At 38.7% G+C, this 24268-nt stretch overlaps 2 protein-coding genes across 2 annotated transcripts in view; one reads left to right on the forward strand and one right to left on the reverse strand.

Moving 5' to 3' along the window:
• Positions 1–5350: 5350 nt before the first annotated feature.
• Positions 5351–13188, forward strand: LOC311068326 (interferon-induced GTP-binding protein MxB-like; the record flags this gene model as incomplete). The annotated part of the gene is made up of 12 exons (XM_084090709.1): positions 5351–5549; positions 5886–6023; positions 6891–7045; positions 7215–7353; positions 7433–7631; positions 8347–8425; positions 8539–8661; positions 8733–8874; positions 11302–11460; positions 12330–12406; positions 12635–12883; positions 12964–13188. The coding sequence occupies 12 exons, from the start codon at positions 5351–5353 to the stop codon at positions 13186–13188; spliced, it is 1884 nt and encodes a 627-aa protein (XP_083946835.1).
• Positions 13189–14496: 1308 nt separating this feature from the next.
• The window catches only part of pcnp (PEST proteolytic signal containing nuclear protein), a 33261-nt gene continuing 23489 nt past the window's right edge, over positions 14497–24268 (reverse strand). Inside the window, exons 5-6 of the mRNA XM_084100067.1 lie at positions 14806–14861; positions 14497–14707 (exon numbers count right to left, since the gene is read on the reverse strand). Coding sequence (XP_083956193.1) covers positions 14599–14707; positions 14806–14861 — 165 coding nt within the window. The 3' untranslated portion in view covers positions 14497–14598. The remainder of the gene's footprint in view (positions 14708–14805; positions 14862–24268) is intronic.

A 24268-nucleotide genomic window follows, 5' to 3' on the forward strand; every position in this document is an offset into this window, starting at 1 on the left:
AGGGAAATCTCCATGTTTTTAAACGGGCCGTGAGCTTAATCTTCTGCCCAGCTCCAAAGGGAAATCTCCGCGATTTTCAAGGGGCCGTGAGCTTAACTTCCGCCCCGCTCCATCCACCCACACAGAATGTAAAACCCACCTAAGGGGGTCACCATATTACACTTAAATTAATCCGGGCAGATTTCCCTTAGATTAAATTTACATCTCACTTTGGATAAAGGTGGCTTATTACAGTAGATTTTGCCAGAAGAGTTCTCCGAGTGTAGTTTGAATATTTGGTTTTGTGTTTAAGGTTTTGAGTTATATACTGTATATATTTTTTATAAGAAAAACTGTAACAGTGTGTTCATGTTTTCATAGATGTGGTTACAAGGATGTTTATCCAACTGGCCCTGGCAGCTTTAATGGATTACCTAATCTTCTGAAAATAGCTGAAGTATTTTTTTTTTTATGCCAATAAATCTGTCAATACAAAAATTCAAAGTGTTCATATCAAACTACTTTCAGTTGGCTTTCTTGAACTATCAAGTGGACAGTTTGAAATTGATTATAAGTTTTTTTTTTTTTTATGCTTTTACATTTCACAAAAACAAATAATTAATTTTCTGTGATAAACTTTCAGTCTAAATTGCCTTTCAATCATCAGATTTAAAGATTTTTTGTTTTGTTTTCTCAATACTCGTAAAGAATTCTAAAGTTCTAAAGCCAGAGCCTGAAAGATGCAAATGATAAACTGGAAATGGATGAAAACCCTGAGCAAAGGCATTAGCACAGACAATCATGCCCCCTTGCCTGAGATGAGGTTTCACCTTCAGTCCTACTACACTGTAAGTGTGCCAGCTAAAGCTTTCTTTGATAAATATCAGATAACTCAAACTGTAATGTATATCTGAGATGCTGTGTTATTTATCTTACCAGATTACAAGCAAGTATCTTGGTGACCAGATCCCAATGGTGATTCGCTATCTGCTAATCTATGAAGCAGCTTTGGAGCTGGAAAGGAACATCAAGAAAAAGATGATGCCAACCTGCTTAAAGAGGACTTTGACATTCGCCAAAAGCGGGAGAGCTTACGGAGCCGCCAGAAATGTCTGATGAAAGCATGCAGCGACTTTGTTACCTTTTAGAATTAACTATATATAGTGGATTGCAACAATTTTAATGCAACAATATTTAATCATAAAATCACTTATAATAATAATTTAAACCATTTATATACTCATTACATTTGATTCATTCATTGATCAATTAGTTTATATTATATTATAATGTTTTATAAAAAACAAAACAATTCCATTACTGTTTAGTTTTATGTTGTGTGCTGTGTTGTCTTTGCAAATTAAATATAAGAGATAAAAGATAAAAGATAAGTCTCCATTTAAAGGGTTTTAACATCACAGGACAATGTTGTGAAGCGGAGATTTTCCATTGCTACTGCATGTATAATAACACTTGTTGAATTTGTGCTGGTCAGACAAAGTTTTACTGAGCATTGAAACAGACGCAACAAAGATTATTAAATAAACTTTGCTTATTTTACCATCACTTCATCTCCTGCTTTCAGCGCTTCCTTGGCTTCCTCAGTCTGCCTCTTACACTGATATCTAACTTTGTGCACTGGCCCTTTATCAGCTGTTTGTGAAGCTATACGTTTAGCCCCTGAAGTGCCTCTTATTGCAATATGAATGCACTCACTAGTCCAAGATGTACTGAAAAAGCTTCTTGTGCTACTTTTAAGTCTTAAGCAATTCATTGTAGTATCTTATCATAGTATCTTATCAGAGTATCTGCGAGCTAACAGAACTTGTATTTTAACAAATGTTGAAAATTAAATTTACATGGTAGTATCTTATCAGAGTATCGGTGAGGCAGCAGAACTTGTTTCAACACGTTAAAAATGAAACTTCATGGCACCACAAAATTCCATAATCAACTGAATTGAATGTGTAGAATGTTCAGATAGTTGTCCTCTATCTGCAACAGACACAAATAAAAAATAAGTGTTTTCTCAGTGGGGTTCTGTATTGTTTGGACAGCAATGTTATATGCTAATGGAGAGGGTGGGATTTTAAATATTAAAAAACAACCAAACCGGAGATGGTCTTCAGCATCTTTATGGCAGATTCTTTCAAAAGCTTGTTCTGTTCCCTGGCAAATTTTTCAAAGATACTGTAATTGATCAATCCCGATATGTTCACACAGAACTCACTTTGTGCACGTGGGACCTTTGTCATTCTGAAGAAGGATATGGCCGTTCTCTAGAACTGTTGCCTCAAAAGTGGATTCTTAGAATTTGAATGAATACCAAGTGTTATGATTTCCTGATTGGTCGAGAAACACAAGAGCAAAATAGATGGTGGTGAATGAGTGTACAACAGTATGAAACCACCACGTCTCCAGCCCCAGATTCTTTTCACAACAATAACCCAAATATCTAGCCTAAAATTCTAACTCCTCATTCACCAAACTACCTAAACTAAAAGAAAACTAAAGTACAGCAAAATAAGCAAACTCCCTAGCTAACATCAACAGGAGAAAAAGAAGTCCAAATCAAAATACAAGTTTGTTTGCCAATATATGTCCTCCCTGTTTTGTTATCCTCGTAACTGACTGAAGGACTTCATATAATACATCTTGGCGGCTTTTTGAGTAAAAAGACCTTAAACTCACAAGGACTGAGGATGAATCAGAGCATATCAGCACATTTTCTTGTCTTTTTTTCCCACCCACCTTAATGCAACTAAAACTGCCACCATTTCCACTGTGTTTATACTCCTAAAAAATCTGATGTTCTTCTATTAATTCCTATTCCTTTAGCTGGTATTGCCACCCCATATCCGGTCACTCCTGTCTCAGGTTTCTTAGTACCATTATGTCTATATATGTCTGAATTCATTATAATCTTTATTTATGTGGTATTTGAATGCACTTACCAAATCTATTTGATCATTTTCTTTCCTTTTTAACTCTAACAAATACCAGTCAATATCAGGCCATTCAAACCCATGGAGCCACCATCAGATATACAACTGTAGAGCTCATCTTCATATAAAACACTCCAAATTCAAATGCTACCTCATTGCCTACCCGACTAAAATGATCTCTGTTATATCTTTCGTTCTCCCAGGTCTCCTGCAACACTTTTGTGGGGTGGAAATTATTATCTCCCTGCAAATTAGTCAATCAGCTGCATCCTTCTTAATTCTAATGGCATTTCTCCCATTTCTACCTGTAGTGCATAATGGTGATGTTTTAAAAGCGCCACTGAACACTCTTAATGCCTGTGCCTGAATCACATCTAGTTTCTTTAAAAGAGACTTGGCTGCTGCTCCATAAGCTACACTGCCGTAATCCAACATAGATCTTATCAATGCCACATATATTGTTTTTAATGCTGAGCAACTAGTTCCCCATTCCCGACCTGTCAAACATCTCATCACATTAATACATTTTTTGCATTTTTCTTCTATTGTCCTTGTATGGTCTGCCCATGTTAACCGTGAATCGAAAATAACTCCCAAAAACGTAAATGTTCCAACCCTTTCTAATTCTTACCCATACATACTTAACCTCATCCCTTCCTTAATTTGTTAGAAGCAATTTGTTAGAAGAATTTCTGGAAGCACTGATTCCTGAAACTCCAAAATAACTGACAAACTATCAATCCTTTCCCCATTCATTGTTTTTTGCAACCTTTTTATTCTACTCACTTCCCCTCCAGAAATATTTCGCTTGAGTTTTTCTAGATCTTCGTCAATTGGAATGCCTGTTATCACTATTGGACTTAGATTAATATGCACCTCTTCATTTCTGAATTTAAGAATTATTTTAAGTTCCTCTCTTACAATCTTTTTGCAGACACCCTTATTATCTTGACTTAAATACACACATCTGAATGAGACACATGTGAACCTAATAACACTAATTACATGTTGAGTAAGCTGGGCATGAGAGTACCATGAGGACCTCTAGAGGCCAAAACATAACATAACAAGCAAAATACCGACAATTTACCATTGCTCCAAGAGTGTCAAAAATGGACTCAAGTTAAGAACAACCTTTCAGTTTCCTAATAATAGATGACTCTTCCCCAAGAAATTCATGGGTCTTTGGAAGAATCATTAAAGTGTTCCCTGATAAAAAAAAAAGGGCTTATAAGACACGTTGGTTAAAACCAAGACCAATAGGCCTACCTGGAAAGGCCTGTTGACAAGTTATGTGTTATCTGTGAAATGGACTATGCCTCAAATATCTAAGAGTGTTTCTCTGCTATATGCACAAGTTATGGACATTTCAGTAAATAGATAATAGACATTTAATATCTTTGAAGAGGTGCAAAATATGAGTAGGCTATATCAATATGGCTCCATTGTTGTTGGTGAAAAGGTCAATCGTCAGTCTGCCTGCCTGTCAATTAGGGGCTGGAAATTTAAGAGCCATATTGAAAATTTAATATATATATATATATATGTGAATGTATAATAATTATTGTTTTTGTTAATTATTCATTTATTTTATAGGCTATATTTTATATATTTATTTTGGCCTACAAGACATTGTGCCCAGGGGCCTCTGAATTCTTAATCCGGCCCTGCCTCTGAACTGTCTTGTTCATGCAACCGTGTTCCCCTGCCACTCGCCCACACATATGTATGTAACATGCAGTATAATGTAGTTTACATAATAAAAGTAGTCTTACAGTTAAGAGATACTTCTAGTTTTAATTATTTAAAAAGGCCATTGAACTCCTGAATGATGTGTTTTCCTGTATTTTTACTTTTTCACAGCACTGAATCTGGTGATATGGCTAACATATGGTGATTGTAAAACAGAACACATATGATTTTATGGTGAAAAATGGGTAACGAATGCCTGGAGACATGGAGGTTCAAAATGTTGTAAAATGTCTGAACTGATTTTTATTTATTTATCAACTTCAATATGCTTAGAGTTCACGTAGTGTTATTTATGACTACGACAGCTTTAAAATGGATTTTGTTTTCCAGTATTTTACCTTTATTTAACAGATTATTGTTATTATTATTATTATTTTATTTTTTTGCAGTGATGCATATAGTGCACCTGCACCCATATTGTAAAGTGTTAGCAAGAATAAGACAAGATCGCTATGTAACTTAAAACAGGATCTGCTGGTATGCAGACTTACTTAGTATTTTTTTTTTTTCGCCTGTATGATGAGTTCCTCTAACTAGAGTATAAAACTGCTGGGATTCACTTTGAAACAGCATCACTTTGAGACATCCTATCGAAGAGTGCACAAACCGACAGCAGCTGTTAAATCGACGTGAAATATTTTCTGTATTATTTTGACATTTCAACATTGTTAAAGATGGAGAAAATTAGCTATTCGTTCAGTCAGCAATATGAGGAAAAAATCCGCCCTTGCATCGACACCATCGACAGTTTACGGTCTTTGGGAGTCGAAAAGGACCTGGCGTTGCCTGCCATCGCCGTCATTGGAGACCAAAGCTCAGGAAAGAGTTCTATTCTAGAGGCGCTGTCAGGAGTAGCGTTACCCAGGGGTAGTGGTAAGAAGAACACATGAAAAATATTAAATATATATATATATAAAACTAAAACATAGATACGTAGATATGTAAAATATAAATGTTATTTAATGACTACAGCCTTACCAACAAATGCTATGGCACAGTGATGGTATCTTAGACATGATATTGAATGATTACTATATGGAATCTGCATGCACATGGTAAAAATAATACTGAATTCGGATTCGCATACTAGCATATACACTTACTATTCCTGCCATAGAAAGATATGATAAAAATAGTATGAGTAGTACACTAGTATGCAGTTCTGAATTCAGCATTTGTCTGGCATCCACTCTTTCGTGTTTTGTATAGGAATTGTTACACGGTGCCCTCTTGAGCTCAAGATGATAAGAACTAAAGGCGAGGACAAATGGCATGGGACAATCAGTTACAAGAACCACGAGGAAGACATTAATGACCCAGCAGAAGTGGAGAAAAAGATTCGCAAAGGTAGAAAATGCATAGAATGTATCCTTACAGCATTTCTTAATGTCTTCAAAAGTAGCAAATTAGCTCAAAAGGAAAATATGTAGAATTAATTATAATGGGTTATAATTAATCATGAATATTTAAATCAGCTTTCTAGCTTAATTAACATTACAGTCGATTGATCTGTTTATCCACCAAACAGACAGCACAATCATTTTAACTCTAAGAAAAATTATTCTCCTGCATGGCCAAGAAGGGTAACTTTCTGTACTAACAGTACAAAATGCAAGTGAACATCAAATGCTTAAGTGACTTTGATTTGTGAGCCGGAAACCAAGAATCAATCCTGTGTATAAAGGGTCTAACAGAAACTAACTACACTAAGCAAAACACATATATACAGAACGGAGAAAAGTAAAGAAAAAGAGACAGAACAAAGAACATCCTTCCTTCGCACTTTGTAACTTTCTCTCATTGGTCAAAATGACCCAAAGCCCTAAAATTAGACTTTTTTTCTTGTCCAGAAAGCTTGTTTTATTTTATTTTGATAATATTTTTCTAATATTCTTGATGAGCTCGTTAGGAGTGAGCTTGAAGATTCCGATGAGTTCTTCAGGAGAACAGCAGGGGAATATAAAAAAAAAGTAACTTGAAGGTATTGGTATTGTGGCACCTAATGATGGGGAGTCATCCATCTCCCTGGAATGCCTTTGAAACTCTTGAAAGTGCCATCAAGGAATGTGATACCCATCTTCCAGAGCACATTATCCATAGACTGTTAGGCACCAGGTCTGTGATTTAAGGTTGGAAAGGGAGAAGGTTTATGATGCCTAAAACACAACTGAGCATCTTGATTACATTCAAACGCTACACTTATTATGTTTGTAGCCCAGGATGAGATGGCTGGAGCAGGTGTTGGCATTAGTGAAGAACTCATCAGTCTGCAGATCACCTCTGCCAATGTCCCTGACCTCACTCTCATTGACCTCCCCGGGATTGCACGAGTGGCAGTCAATGGCCAACCTGAGAATATTGGAGATCAGGTAAATTTAACTTTCTCATTATGTTTGCAATAAAGAACTTTTTTGGCTGCCAAAAGTAGGCTTTTTTACATTTATCATATTTTTCATATGACATTTTGTTGCAAAGACCATTGTGATGTCATGGTCTGTTTAAAGGCACAGAAATATTAATCAAATGCATTTCTTCTAGAGTAAGAGACTGATCAGGAAGTTTATTACAAATCAAGAAACAATCAACCTGGTTGTGGTGCCATGCAATGTTGACATCGCGACCACAGAAGCACTGCAGATGGCTCAGGAGGAGGACCCTGAGGGCGAAAGAACTTTAGGTGTGCATTACTCATTGCAATGCCCTGCAACAAATCATACTGAATCAGACTCTGTATTACTACTGTTTGTTTCCTACAGGCATTTTAACAAAGCCGGATCTGGTGGATAAGGGCACTGAAGGGACAGTGGTAGACATTGTGCACAATGAGGTCATTCACCTTACTAAAGGCTACATGATTGTAAAGTGCAGGGGACAATGGGATATTTGCGATCAGATCACTCTTAATGAGGCCATAGAAAAAGAGAATGCCTTCTTCAAAGACCATTCTCATTTCAGGTAAATATATGTTTAAATTTAGTTATTTTTTTAGATTCAAGCTGAAATGGTTTATCACAGAATTGCATTGTTGAGAAAAAAACACACATGTTGTTGTATATCTCATATTTTATTATTATTACATTCAGAAATCATGTAAAATACCAATACATTAAACGACATACATTATAAACACTATAAATATGTATTTTAGTTCCCCTCGCTCCATAACAAAACCTTTAAATTTACCATTATTCAGAACAGGACAGGGATGAAAATTATAGGTATAAAACAAAAATAAATTATAGTGGCATTTATTAAACAACATTATAAATGGTAAGCCTAAACACATTTAGGCTATTTAAAGCAAAACTTGAACTACTAGCTATGTTTTGCATGCATGACAATAATAGTGTTATATAAATAACATTGGAATAGGCCTATAAGTCGCAGGACGTTTCAGATGATAAAAGACTGTGTCTTATTTTCCGGAAAACATTTTCCACTGTAGTGAGAACTCTTATGTAAGCGGTATGGCTAAAGATTTTTCCTCCTCTTGGAGGGTGTTATTTGTATTTGTGGTTATTTGCATAGCATTTCTTAATCACCTGAAGTCTGCCCACGAAGTACACATGCAAATTAGTACCCATTATTTGGGATTTTATAAAATGAGGGGTGTTATGTTCAGTCACAGCTCACTGTAATACATTGTTTTTTGTTTTGCTTCTTCTCCCAGCAAACTCTATGAAGAAGGTTTTGCAACTATTCCTAAGTTGGCTGAGAAGCTAACAATTGAGTTGGTTCATCACATTCAGGTGAAATAGTTTTTTGTTTTGTTTTTTGTTTTTTACAAAAGAGACCTACATAATTTTTAGACTAATAATAAACATACTGTATCTTATTTTCATATGACTAATCTGCTATATAGAAATCATTGCCTAATTTAGAAAAGCAAATCAATGAGAAGCTCACTGAAACACAAAAGGAGCTGGATAAATATTGTAACGGACCCCCATCAGACCCTGCAGAAAAACTGAAGTTTCTTAGTGATGTGAGTTCAGCATTAAAATCTACACAGTATCAAAGTATGAATATTTAGTCATATTTAGTCTCTGAATTTAGAAACTTACAGATTTCACATGTGATACCCTTAACCTGACCAATGGAGAAGCGGTTAAATGTGCACCAGATCTACTGATTTTTCCAGAACTTCGTGAAGAATTTGCAAATTGGAATGGCTTCTTGGTTGACTCTGGAAAATCATGTAAGTGAAGCAAGTGGTATCTCCACCTTTTTTGTTTGTTTTTTGCTTAAAAATACTTTTTAAGTATTTTTAAATACTTTGCTTAAAAATACTAAAAATACCATATTCACATCTGCTGTATCCCCCTTTATAGCAGTTTCAATCAGTTAATTAAAAAAACAAAATTTCTAACTTAATCTAAGTAAATTATTATTATTATTATTATTATTATTATTATTATTTTTACTAATGAGCACTTTCTGATGCTTTAATTGAAATGTCTCGGGTTACTTGACTGTAATCCTGTTCCCTGAAAAAGATGGGAACGAGATGCTGTGCTAATTCTAATGCTATGGGAACACCTTTGTGTATGACTGACTGTAAAGCATGTTTGCAAACATCCCCACAGACCTGGGCACAAAAATCCTTAGGACTTTTTCTTTTTTGAAACAAAAGGTCCTGAGGTCAGGTCTATTGCTAAGTGCGACAAGCCGGTCCCCAGTCTTTACAAGGGTGAGCACGACTCGCCACACTCTGCCTTTGAGCCTTTCTTTCAGCATGTCAGTCTGGTACGCCTGTCGCCAGCTTGACTCGCCAACTGAAAAGCCCTCCCTCAGCGCTAAAAAGAGCTGACTTTTAAGTGATGATGAGCTCCCATAGAAGAGATAGTCCTCGAGCGTCTCTTCGGACAGAGGCATCATCATAACCACGTGCCCTTGCACCCACAATAGTCGAATAAGTTGAAGTCACAAAGACACGTAAAGAATGAGGTTTTCCCCTAGAAAGAGTAACGTCATGGAGGTCCTCAAAAAGGGGCAGTCTAGCTGTAATCTGGCCACTGCACGATTCACCACGTTTCAGTAACTTCTCATCCGCTTTATTATCATGGGAGGAGTGCTCCGAGGCGGCGCTCTAAAGTACTTTTTTTTTCTATTTCACTATTTAATTCTTCAGAATTAAATGTAGCCAAAGAACAGCCAGACAGTATATTAATACAAGCTTCTAACTTCTGAAATTAGATGAGTATTTATCATTTAATTCCTCAGCATTAAATGCAACCAAATATCAATCAGACAAGCAAACACGGTCTGGAATTTCAGCTTTCAGCTAAATTTTGTTCCTGTAGCCAGTGTAACACCAGTGAGGCGGCACTCGAAATCCATTTCGCCAGAAATAAGAGATGCACTGTCCTCTGCCCGAGCCCAAGGGGTGCTGGGGTGTGCTTCGGAATCAGGCAAGAGGACATCTGGATGAGAGAGAGCTAGCAATAGGGACGGACCTGCCTCTTGATCCTCAGCCAAAATGACTCGTGAGTGCAATGCACTTTAACGGTGGACAGTTCAGTGCTCACAATCGCCGTGCTCCAATGCAAGAGCAGCATGCTTTTCCCCCAAACACACAAAGCAAAACTTATGTGTCTAGGCATGGGCCATGAACAAGGAAGCACACAATGCTTACTTTGCATGATGTTTTCTCTCTTTTTCTCTTTCACAGACAGAGAGACATTTCTGCACACTAAAAGCTGGAAACTAACTTCTAGCATGCAAGCGTGAAGACAGAAAGTGTAGCGCACACACACACACACACACTCACACAGTGCGGCCTCTGAAGACAAAGAAACCTGAAAGACGCACATGTTGCACATCTATTTGTAGCTTCTGATGAGCGCACATTCCAATGATGTCACCATCAGAGGTTAAGGCCAATTTAATTGGCGTGTTTGTAGCGCTAGAATCAGCTTAGCATAGAGAGAAGCTTTTGAAAGGGAACAGTCGTGTCTGGATTTTTTGACAACTTTGGCCCTGTTTACACCTTCTATTAAAATGCGTTTTGGTTGATTGGATCACAAGTAGACGAGGGAGACACATTCCTCTTTACGTTATATTTCGTCTTTTTTGTCCACTTACAATCACTTCTGTCCTGATTTCTTCGAGGTGAGGACTGGAGACAACAGAAAAACACACGGAGTGCAGCAGCTTTCGTTTCTGCTCTGATAACCCCAAGACCACGGTGAATGCTGTGAGTGTGTTTTAGAAATCAGGAACAGTTAGAGAACATTGTGCTTGGTGCGTTTTTGTCTTTCGTCTTCAGCGAACTGATAGTAGGCTGTCTTTTGTGGTTATTTAAACGCATTCGACTACATGAACGTTTACACACAATCGGGTTGAATGCGTTTTCGACTACCTCTGAAAGTGGTCAAAAGTGATGACTAAAAAAGCTAAAGCTTCCTAGGCCTCGTTTATTCAGCAGCGTCCACTTGTGATCCGATCGACCAAAACACATCTCAATAACAGGTGTGAACAGGACCTTTCATTTTCTTCATCAATGTTCTTCAATGTATGAAAAGCTGTTTGAGTTTAATCACCCTTGACAGATTTTTGAAAAATATATTCTGTGGTAATGTAAACGTGAGAGCATCTTCTGACATCATTCATAAATCATTTGCAGCCATAAATGGGATTAAGAACGAAGTTTCAATATATGAAGCCAAGTATCGGGGAAGAGAGCTTCCAGGATTCATCAATTACAAGACCTTTGAAAATATTGTTGGCGAACAGATCAAGCTGTTGGAAGAAACTACCTTAATGATGCTGAAGACCATCTCTGGTTTGTGTTGTTTTTTATATTTTTAAATCCCACCCACTCCATTTCTACAGTTTTTAATCATTTAATAAATGTGTTGAATTTTTTCATATGGAATTCACTTTGTGCACAGACCCTTTGGTATTCTAAAGATAGATAAGGCCATTCTCTAGAACTGTTGTTTTAAAGGTGGAATCTTTGAATAAGGGTGAAAGTGTCAAGAATACCAAGAACCAGGGAATCTAAATCCATTTTAGCCACACTGAACTTTCAGGTTTATGTAGTGCATTTGTAGGTACAGAGTTTTGCTGCCTATGGATAAATATCAAAGAAAGACAACTCATAAACAACTCATTTGGTCTTACAGAATAAGGCATGTAACCTTAAATTGCTGAGGGTAGATTTGTATCTCGCTTTGGATAAAGGTAGCTTAGTACAGTACAGTTTCTTATGACACCTGGATACACTGGCAGTGTTGGGTGTAACTAATTACTAAGTAATGAACTCCTGTTCTATAACAGTAGTTATAGAACAATTCTATAACAAAATCAATAGTGGATTTAACATCAAAATGTAAAGTCTAATGTTAAAATGCATGTTGTTTTATGTTACCTTCTCCCTTTAAGTACTTTGGTCAGTTTAAGAACAATTTATGCAATTTTTTATAATTTTTATAAAATAATTAAAAGAGCAGTTGTCTGGTCAAGGAATTCAGAAAATGATTAGTAATAATTAAACTTTAGTACGGTTATCTAATTACACGGTTGCAAATGTAATTAGCTAGTAATTAATTTATTTTTTGAATAACGTACCAACACTGTTCACTGGATAACTGAGCTTGCAAGATTAACTTTTGCTAAAGAAGTATTAATGCTGTGTTTGTGTTAACATAGATGTGGTTTCAAAGAAGTTTATCAAACTGGCCCAGTACAGCTTCAGTGGATTCCCTAATCTTCTGAAAGTAGCAAAGGTAGTGATTTTTTGCCAGTGATTCTGGCAATACACAAATTCAAAGTGTTCATATCAAACTACTTTCCCTTGGCTTTCTCGACTTTCAAGTTCAGAGTTTGACAAATTGATTATAGTAGATATGCTATTAAAATTTCATACAAATAAATCACATTACTATGCCTTTAAATTAACAGATTTAAAGGTTCTTTGTTGTTGTTTTATCATTTATTTTTTAATACTTTCTAAGACTAAGATTGAAGCCATCAAGCAGGATAAAGAATCCCTAGCAGAATCCATGCTGAGGACCCAATTCAAGATGGAGCTCATTGTTTACAGTCAAGATGGCACATACAGCCAGAGCCTGAGAGATGCAAAGGATAAGCTGGAAGAGGATGAAGAAACTAAGGAAGGGGTTAATTGCAGCAGTGAAGGCTTTAGCACAGACAATCATGCCACCTTGCATGAGATGAAGTTGCACCTTGAGACCTACTATACGGTAATTGTGCTAACTAAAGCTTTCTGTGCTGTCAGAGGTAGCTCAATTTGCAATGTATATGATGCTCTTATCTATCTTAGATTGCAAGCAAGCGTCTAGCCGACCAGATCCCAATGGTGATCCGCTATATGTTGCTCCAGGAAGCAGCTTTGGAGCTGCGAAGGAGCATGTTGCAGTTGCTGCATGATAAAGATGGTGTGGACAACCTGCTTAAAGAAGACTTTGACATTGGACAAAAGCGGGAGAACTTACTGAGTCGCCAGAAACGTCTGATGAAAGCACGCAGCCTCTTGGCTACCTATTAGAATTCAGTTTTGATGCAACAAATAATAATAATAATAATAATAAAACATACTCTCAATAGGTCATAGCGTGAAATAGTCAACATGGGGAACGAACAAACATGTAAACTTGCATGATGTTTTTGTTGTTTTATTTTGGAAATTGCAATTGAGCTTTTTGTTAAGAAACATGAAGGATCTAAGAATTCTTCGCAGCAACCTTTGTGTGTAGAGAGCAACCATACATTTGTGTTGTTTTATTTCTTTTAATATTCATTTAATCAACTTATTATTCCATTTAATCGTATAATCATTTATAATAATCATTTAAACCATTTACTCATTGCACTAATTCATTCATTGATCAGTCATTTTATATTATATTATTATCATTTATGAGTCCATATTGTAGAAAAGTGAAGGATCTAAGGATTTTATTGTAGAAACCTGCATGTATCTGTTTTATTTCCTTTAATATTCATTCATCATTTTATTATTCTATTTAATCATGTAATAATTTATATTAATCATTTAAACCATTTATATACACTCATTACACTAATCAGTCATTTTATACTATTTTTCCATTACTGTTTAACCTTAGTCTTATGTTGTGAGCTGTGTTGTCTTTGCGAGTTAGAGATGTCTCTATTTCATGGATTTTAACATCACAGTGTTGTGAAGCAGAGATTTTCCATTGCTACTGCTTGTTTAATAACGCTTGTTGAATTTGTGCTGGTCAGACAAAGTTTTACTGAGCATTGAAACAGACGCAATTAAGATTATTAAATAAACTTGGATCACTTTACCATTACTTTGTCTCCTGTTTTCAGCTCTTCCCTGGCTTCATCAGTCTGCCTCTCGGGCTCATTGAAGACTGTTAATACAGTTTTGAGTCATTGAAAAAATGCTATTTGAAATGGACGCAAATCAAAATCATAAATGATTCATAAATGTGAGTAAATGACAGAAGTTTCATTTAATTAACCAAGGTAAATTCTGCTCTCAAAACTGGATTAGCTGATGACAAAACAAAAACAAAAAAAGTTATTCAGACCCACAGTGTCACACTAGATCTCTCCTTTATTAGTGACTTTATAAACTACAGACTTCTTTCACTACCATGAATGAAACTTAAACATAAATGACTGGACCACTACATTCCTTCTCTGGAGAACAAATAAACTATAGGCAAATGATAACAGGGGTCGCAGTGCGGCACATACCATTGTACAGGAATAACGATTATGCTAATTTTCTCTGTTGTGATTTGCAACTTACACAGGAAGGCATTTTTAACCACAGCATGGTAAAAAAAAAAAAAAAAAAAAAAACATTCATTACATATATACATTTGTACAATGTTTGTCAAACAAAGACAGATAGGACAAATATCTCTGTGCCAAAAAGCAAGCTATTGGAAGAAGCCAGACACTACTTGTCTGTGTGGGATTTAAGCTTCCTCTCCCAAAGTTTCTGATGGTCTGAGAATCCCTGCTTTCCTTTGTTGAAGGAATTGGGTCCAGCTGATGTGGGCGTTTCTCTGAAAATCAGAAGGTTGTCAACAGTACTGTATTATACAGTACAGTAGTATAACTTACAATTAAAATTAAGTTTAATTGAATTCAAATGAAATCCAACCTGCCAATATTCTTCATCCTCATCTTTGCTTCAGGTGGCATTTCTTCAGGCTCACTCTGAAACAAGTGATCAAATAAAAAAGGTTACGAAACTGACATTTAAACAAACAGTGCATGCAAAATTATTAGATAAATTGATATTATGATCATATTTTTTTTGCATTTGACCAATTCCAAACCACATCAATCTTAACTTCTAATATAGATCATATATAATCATTTATAAGTGACATATAATTGTTAACGAGGGATGGAAGTGAAAAACGCCTTATATTCCGATATGCTTAATTAATAAACAGGTTTTCTTTTACAGGTAAAAAGGGCAACAAAAAAAAAAGAGATTTAACTCACAGTGAAAAGTCAAAAATTATGAAAAGCCTATGAGAAGGATGCAATTCTACAGAAATTTTAAAATGATAATGAGACCAAAAAATGTAAAATGATGATCAGAATATCTAACTTGCCTAATAATTATCCATGCACTGTATTATATTAAACATTCGTACTTTGATGCCACATGATGTTGGTGATGCTTAAGATGTCTATCAAATTGTTTTGCCTTCTGATTATCGTTCTGTGGTATTGCAGCTTGCCCATGAGCATCCACTCTCTGGCCATCTCGGGGTTAACAAAACCTACAAGCGCATTTCCCGATACTTCTTTTGGCCTGGACTCTGCCAACTCGCGGGTAAGCCGAATCAGACTTTACCTTCTGCTCCCCTCCATCCAATTCCGGAAGTGGGTGAACCGTTTGAACGGTTGATTTTGGATTGTGTCGGGCCATTACCAAAATCAGGGCATCAATATGTTTTGACGTTGATGTGTGCTGCAACTCGGTTTCCAGAAGCTGTTCCGCTCCGTACTCTTAAAGCCCAGACGGTAGTGAAGGAGATAGTTAAGTTCTGCTCAATGTTTGGATTGCCTAAAGTTATTCAAACCGATCAAGGTACTAACTTCACGTCAAAAGTGTTCGCAAGTGTTAAAAGAGTTGGAAGTCTACATAAACTATCCAACGCATACCATCCAGAGTCCCAGGGTGCGCTGGAACGCTTTCACCAAACCCTAAAATCAATGCTACGTGCATATTGTCTCAGTACTGGCAAAGACTGGGTTGAGGGTTTGCCGTTGTTAATGTTCGCAGCTAGAGAGACTGTGCAGGAGTCGTTAGGTTTTAGCCCTGCGAAACTTGTGTTTGGGTACACTGTTCGTGGGCCTTTGAAACTGCTAAGTGAGCAGTTATTATCAAAAAACTAAGTATCTAGTAATGTGTTGGACTGCGTAAGTGATTTTCGTAACGTCTCCATAAGGCTTGTGAGGTAGCAAAAGCTCACCTGATAAATGCACAATCCAAGATGAAATTGTGTTATGACAAGAAATGTGTAAAGCGCAACTTTCAACCCAACGATTTGGTTTTGATCTTGCTTCCGGTCCCAGGGTCAGCACTGCAGGCTAAATTCACTGGTCCTTATGCTGTTGAGAAAAGACTTACTGACACTGATTATGTAATCTCAACTCCAGATTGTAGGAGAAAAAGTCGAGTGTGTCTTGTGAATATGTTTAAGGCTTATGTCACGAACGAAGCCACAAACGAAATCCCTGTCTCCGATGTGGTGTCTGCGGTTACTACTACACTGCTGTCTACTGCATATTGTCCATTGGAGGATAATCTGATTGAAAATGAAGACCGAATGTCTTGTGCATGTCTGAACAATTCTGCAGTACTGAGTAACTTAGACTCGTATCTTGCTCACCTGCCTAAGACCCAATGCACAAATATAGTGGAGTTAATAAGTGAGTATCCCACCTTGTTTTCTGATGTTTCCCGCCAAACTACTGTCCTCACACATGACATCGATGTAGGTGACTCTGTACCCATTAAACAACATCCTTACCTTGTCAATCCGCATAAACGTGAAGTAATGAAGTCAGAGGTTAAATATTTATTGCAACATGGTTTTGCTACACCCAGCCAGAGCCCCTGGAGTTCACCATGCTTGCTTGTTCCTAAATCTGACTCGTCCTATCGTTTTTGCACTGACTATCGCAAAGTTAATAACGTCACCAAGCCTGACTCTTTTCCTCTACCTCGAATAGAGGACTGTGTTGACAGAGTTGGTTCTGCACGTTACGTCACCAAATTGGATCTTCTAAAAGGATACTGGCAGGTGCCATTCACACCTCGAGCCTCAGAAATCTCTGCTTTTGTTACCCCTGACAACTTCCTACAATATTCCATTATGGCATTCGGGATGGGAAATGCACCTGCGACCTTCCAGCGTCTAATGCAGCACGTGTTGTCAGGGGTGACCAACTGTGAGGCCTACTTATATGACGTGGTGATTTATTCAGCTAGTTGGGAAGACCATCTGAATAGTCTTAACCAAGTTTTTAGTAGGTTATCTGAGGCGTCATTGACGTTAAACTTGCTGAAGTGTGAGTTTGCGAAGGCTAGTTACCTATTTGGGTAAAAAGGTGGGCCAAGGGCAAGTGAGGCCAGTTGAAGAAAAAGTTGCTGCCATACTGAATTTTTCCATTCCTACTAACAAAAGAGAACTGAAACGATTTCTGGGTATGGCTGGTTACCACATAAGCTTCTGTAAAAACTTTGCTTCTGTGGTTGCCCCGTTGACAGATCTCCTGTGCACCAAAATTTGTGTGGAGTCATGATTGTAACAGTGCATTTAATGCTGCAAAAGACCAGTTGTGCCATGCCCCCGTCCTTTCTGCTCCAAGTTTTGCTCTGTCCTTCAAGTTGCAGGTGGATGCAAGTTCTTCAGGGACAGGTGCTGTATTGCTGCAAGAAGACTCGGCTGGTGTAGAGCATCCTGTGAGTTACTTCTCCAAGAAGTTTACCAAGTGTCAACAGAGGTACAGCACTATTGAAAAAGAGGCTTTAGCCTTACTCTTGGCGTTGCAACACTTCGAAGTTTACTTGGGAAGTAGTTGTAATCCGGTGGTGGTTAACACTGATCACAGCCCCTTGGTATTCCTTTGGAGAATGTGTAACTCAAATCAACGTCTGATGCGCTGGTCTTTAATCATTTAAGAATATAACCTTGACATTCAACACCGAAAAGGTTCAGAAAATATTGTAGCCGTTGCACTTTCTAGAGTATACAGTGTGGACAATTAGGATGCAAATAACAAAGTATAAATGTTGTTGGGGATGCCTAATTCTTGAGTTTACAAACATTTCTTTAGGGGTATTGTTTGTAACTTGTCGGTGGGAGTGTTACGTCCAAAGACGTATATTTTTGTGAGCTACTGTGGTATGTTTCTTTTTTTTTTCTGTTTTTGTTTTGTGTCTCTTGCTATCCTTTGGCTCCTCCCACTCTTTCCCTCTGGCAGGTAGCTGATTGCATCCCCAGCTGCACCTGCTTACCATCCAGGAGGGAAGCAGCATAAAATCCAGCAGAACTTTCAATCATTGAGAACTGGAGTTGTTGTGCATTTGTGCTGTAGCCTGCTCATTGTTGAATGCTGTTGCTTCATTGTGAGACGCCCCAGTCTAGAACCTTTAAATTGCCACCTTGTGATTTGTTTTTCCTTTTAAAGCTGTTATTCTCCTGATTGTTCGTTGTTACTTTCTTTTGTTTTGTTATTTGGGAACTGTAGGGAGGTGGGTGCCATTTTATTTTGTAACCCCCTTTTTCTTATGTTTTGTGGCTAGGTAGGGAGTGATGGTAGATTTCTAGATTTATTTATTTGTTATTCTTTGTGAGGCTCATTAAGAATTTAACAACCTGAGGGTTGTTCCATAAAAGATGCTAAGAAAAGTGGGGATTAAACTCCAAAACCTGACTTGAATAAACCTAACAAATAAGTTGGGGCTAAAGCGTTTTTATAAAAGGTAATTCAAGTTCACGCAATTCCACTAATTTGATCCAGGTTTATCTAGTCTAGATAACGAAGGGTTACACAGGTAACCTAGGTTCTGTGAATGAAGTCAACATGCCACAGTATGGGTCAGCCTCGCTAAGGATGAGCTGTCAGGAGACGGTATATCAAATTAACCACGCCCCGCTTACAATCACCTCCTATAAATACAGGTGTTAACCAGCCGGCCCTTTCTCTTTTTCCGACTGGCTCGAAGCAGTCCCCGAGTGACCACGCTTCGTGGCGTGTTGACTTCATTCACAGAACCTAGGTTACCTGTGTAACCCTTCGTTCTATTTCATCTCAGTCAACACGCCACAGTATGGGTCAACTGTGTACCAGATAAGGTCATGAGGGGAAATCTAGCGTGGCAATAACCAGGACATGATTAATGCAACAGAACCTTTATTAGTTCTTCATATAACTTACAACAAAACCACCAGCATAACTTAACATAAAGCAGTTTATACCTGTTCCGCTGTTTGCAGAATAGCAGATGAAACTGTCTTTGCAAGATCCAGACGATAGAACTTGGCAAATGTCAAAGAGGACGACCAACCTGCTGCTACACACACTTCTTCCAGAGAGGCCCCTTTAAATAATGCCCAAGAGGCCCCCATTCCTCTGGTAGAGTGGGCCACCACCCCCTTGGGAGGAGGCCTTCCTATGCTGTGGTAGGCTAGTTCTGTCAGCCTGACCACCCATCTTGCGAGCCGCTGCTTGGACACCACCTGGCCTCGCACTGGGTCCCCGAAACAGACAAACAGCTGATTAGTCTGTCTGATCTGTTGAGTGCAAGCAATGTATCTCTTCAGTGCTCTGACTGGACAGATTAGATGTAATCTGGCTGCTTCTGCTGAATCATGAGGAGGGGGATGAAAGGGTTCTAGTACCAAAGGTCTGGAGACATAAGAACGAGGCAAAACTTTTGGCAGGAATGATGGGTTCGGAAGGAGAGAAATGGATGAATCTTCTTCCCCCAGTCTCAAGCATGCAGGGTGTACCGATAAGGCATGCAAGTCCCTTACCCTCCTAATTGAAGCAATAGACAAGAGAAAGGCTGTCTTCAAAGTAAGAAGTTCTAACTCCAATTTGTCTAATGGCTCAAAGGGATGTTCTGTCAGAGCTTTCAGGACAATGCCCGAGTCCCATGAGGGAACCAACCGAGCTTGAGATGGGCCTAAGCTCCTTTTAGAAAACATTTCACAAGAGGATGGACACCAATTGTGCTGCCTCCATAGTCCATATGGCGATCTGATATAGCCGCTACATATCCCCTCAAGGTTGACTCCGTCAGACCCGTCTCCAACAGGGACTGGAGGAATGACAAAACTAACTCCACCCCGCATGAAACTGGGTCCATTCCCTTGGACTGACACCATCGAGAGAACCTTTCCCATCGAGCAGCATACAGTCTCCTTGTACTCCTTGTACTCCTTGTAAGAATCTACTTCCTGCTCAGCTACTGTTCGGACGCTCTTGCTTACTGCTCCGCGCTTTGCTCTATCGCTTTTACATTTTATCTCCTTTATTTTTATATTTTATTTCCTTTTATCACCTAATTTTAACTTCAGCAAACAGCACAGTGCTCAGACAACAAAGTTTGGATTACTACAAAAACGCAGAATTCTTTTACCCGACCAGCTTACATTCCGGGAAAGGAAAACAAAATTGCCTACATTCATACGGATAAGAGAGAAAATGCCTCTTCAGGTTCAAGAATCTACTTGCTGCACTAACTGCCACAGACTTTTACAAAGGATTGCAGTTCTCGAAACAAAGTTACTTACGGGACCATCAAACCAGACGGAGCACACAACAGAGCTTCGTCATGAACACCCTCAGCATACCGGTGAGTCCCATGAAACTAGTGCTCCTCGACAGGTAGAGAAACAAGCCGATCGACTTACTAATCGATGGCACAAACAGGGAGCGAGACCAAAAGGCACTCGAGACATCAGATTGTCACGAGCATCACATATTCCCGCAGTAGCATCCTCTACCCCAGATACAGCTCTGACAAGGATTGCAAACACTGGTCTTCTACCACCGCCTATACATCTTGAGAACAGATTTGAAGTACTAATGAATGTAAATGAGGAATCCCCAAATGTGATGAATGTGATCGAACACAGACTGAATGGGCCAGTAGCTAACACTGATGCTAACTGGCGCTCAAGGTCAAGCAGACAGCGGCACTCAGCTCAGAGCGCTGCCAAGCCCAGGACTCTGATAGTGGGGGACTCCATAATCAGAAACATTAGCAGCAGGGATACAACTATGTGCTGCCTTCCACAAGCAACAACTTCTGATATAAACAGGGAACTTCAGAACATTCTGATGAAACATAAGACTGCAAATCGACTCATCATTCATGTGGGGAAGAATGATATTCATAAAGAGCAGTCAGAACTCCTTAAGAAGGATTTCAATGAACTTTTTGAAACACTTAAAAGACTGAAAGTTCAAACATTCATCAGTGGACCTCTCCCAGCAAGAGGAACAAACAGGTTTTCACGGTTGCTTGGGCTAAATACATGGCTGCAAAAAACCTGCAATATAAAAGGAGTAAACTTCATTGACAATTTCAATCTTTTCTGGAGTCAGAGACAACTGTTTCATCGGGATGGCCATCACCCAAACAAACTTGTTTCAAGAGTGTTAAAGGACAATTTCTACTTCTCCATCAATCATCCTTCTGCAGTTTGTGCCAATCCACTCAATCTGAACGGCACACACACACCTGGACACAGTATGAATGACCACAGGACTTCACTTCAGCAGCAAAATGGACATGCGGTTGACATATCACACAAGGACAATGATAACACCACTCCGCCACAACAACCTCTGCTCACGGACACAATCTCAGCTGAGCCCTGCCCACAGAGAGACATATCAGAACTGCTTGAAGATTCAGCACCCAAGGACGACTTCCTGGAAAACAGCCAGGGAAGCCAGGACAGCATATCACAGCCTCCTATAACACCAGAGCAACAGCCCCTTTCACCAGACACGCTATCCCTCTCTCCAGCATCGCCTCTTCTGTGTTTCTCACAGAAAATGGAAGAACTGGTGTATGCTGGAACCAAACTATCCCACTCTTTTGCTGCAAGCCCCCAGATACCAACCAAAAAACGACAGGCACCATTACCACCCGCACCAAAGCCTGCGGGCCCAGCTCGCCCTCCCCCTCCTGTGAGAGCACTTCGGCCTCTGCCACAACGCCAGGGCCCACACCCTCCTCCATCTGCTCGAGGTGAACCAAAAACAACTGATACCAGCTCTCAGTGATGTGTTTTGGGTCCCCGCTCTGATAACAGTAACTTTCTCAAATGTTTACAGAACAAGCGGGAACCCAGTGTGCCGGTATCTTTCTCTATTGCTGTTTTATTACAAGATAGAAAAACTAAGGCCTTCAATAGCCGTGCAGCAAACCTAACTAATCTGGTGCCTATTACACGTCAAAGTAAGATTGATGTGGGGACAAAAAGTAAGACTGTTAAGTTAGCACTTTTAAACATTCGTTCACTTAAAAATAAATCACTTCTAGTCAACGATTTAATAACCACAAACAACCTGGATTTTATGCTTCTAAATGAAACCTGGCTAGAAGACAGCTTTAGTGCAACAATCCTCAATGAAGCAGCCCCTCCTAACTTTACTGTTATGAGTGTCTGCAGAGCTGTTAAGAGAGGTGGGGGTCTAGCTGCTCTTTTTAAAGATATCTATCAATGTAAGCAAATATCATTTGGGAATTACCCTTCTTTCGAATATCTGGGTATTGTGTTAAAAGGTGCTCCACGCATTTTACTTATCATTATTTACAGGCCTCCAAAATACTCTCCAGCCTTTGCTGAGGACTTTACAGAAATGTTATCAGCAATTACCTCAGAGTTTGACTGTTTTGCCATTGCTGGAGATTTTAACATCCACATAGATAGTGCAGAAAACAATATGGCAAAAGAAATCAAAAGTGTTTTAAAAACTTTTGATCTGACTCAGCATGTACATGGACCCACACACAATCGTGGACACACTCTAGATTTACTTATCAGTAAGGGTCTAAACATTTCATCGATTGTTATTAAGGATGTAGCACTGTCTGATCATTTCTGCATTTTCTTTGATATATTGATCTCTCCTGCCACTGAAGCTAGATCTGTGTCTGTCAAGAAGAGATGCTTAAATGAGAACACTAGTGTACTATTTATGAAGGCTATATCCTTAACACCAAGCATATCTGCAGACTCTGACATCCATGACATGCGGAGTCCCTCAAGGCTCAATTCTTGCGCCACTCCTGTTCAACCTGTATATGCTCCCAATGACCCAAATAATGAGAAAGAACCAAATTGCTTACCACAGCTATGCAGACGACACACAGCTCTACTTAGCCCTATCGCCTAACGATTACAGCCCCATTGACTCCCTGTGCCAATGCATTGATGAAGTCAAAAGTTGGATGTGTCAAAACTTTCTTCAGTTAAACATAGACAAAACTGAAGTCATTGCATTTGGAAACAAAGATGAAGTTCTCAAGGTGAATGCATACCTTCACTCTAGGGGTCAAACAACTAAAAATCAAGTCAGGAATCTTGGTGTGACACTAGAGTCAGACCTTAGTTTCAGTAGTCATGTCAAAGCAATAACTAAATCAGCATACTATCATCTGAAAAATATTGCAAGAATTAGATGCTTTGTTTCCAGACAAGACTTAGAGAAACTTGTGCATGCTTTCATCACCAGCAGGGTGGATTATTGTAATGGACTCCTCACTGGCCTTCCCAAAAAGACCATAAGACAGTTGCAGCTCATACAGAACGCTGCAGCCAGGATTCTGAGCAGAGCCAGAAAATATGAACATATCACACCAGTCCTCAGGTCTTTACACTGGCTCCCAGTTAAATTTAGGATTGATTTTAAAGTATTATTACTGGTATATAAATCATTCAATGGCCTAGGACCTCAATACATTGCAGATATGCTCACTGAATATAAACCCAACAGATCACTCAGATCACTAGGATCATATCAGCTAGAAATACCAAGGGTTCACTCAAAGCATGGCGAGTCTGCTTTTAGCTATTATGCCAGCCGCAGCTGGAACCAGCTTCCAGAGGAGATCAGATGTGCTCCTACTGTAGTCACATTCAAATCTAGACTCAAAACACATCTTTTTAGCTATGCATTTACTGAATGAGCACTGTGCCAGTGTTCGTCCGACTGTTTGTACTGTACTGTATTTTATTTTTTTATTTTTTCTTAACTGTTTTAATTATTCTTATTTCTTTTTATTATTTTCATTTCTTTTATGTAAAGCACTTTGAATTGCCATTGTGTATGAAATGTGCTATATAAATAAACTTGCCTTGCCTTGCCTTGCCTTGTAGATGGGGCTTTTGCTGCATGCAATGTTGTTAGAACCGCCTCTCCCAGAGCTCTGGAAGACTCCCATCTAGTGGCCAGACGTGCAGATTGTACCTCCCTGGATTCGGGTGCCAGAGTTTCCCCTGGGCCTGAGACAGCATATTCTTCCTGACTGGGAGACGCCATGGCGGTCCCCTCTGTAATGCTACCAAATCTGG

Source organism: Abramis brama, assembly GCF_963993115.1.
Source record: "Abramis brama genome assembly, chromosome: 2".
NCBI lineage: Eukaryota > Metazoa > Chordata > Actinopteri > Cypriniformes > Leuciscidae > Abramis > Abramis brama.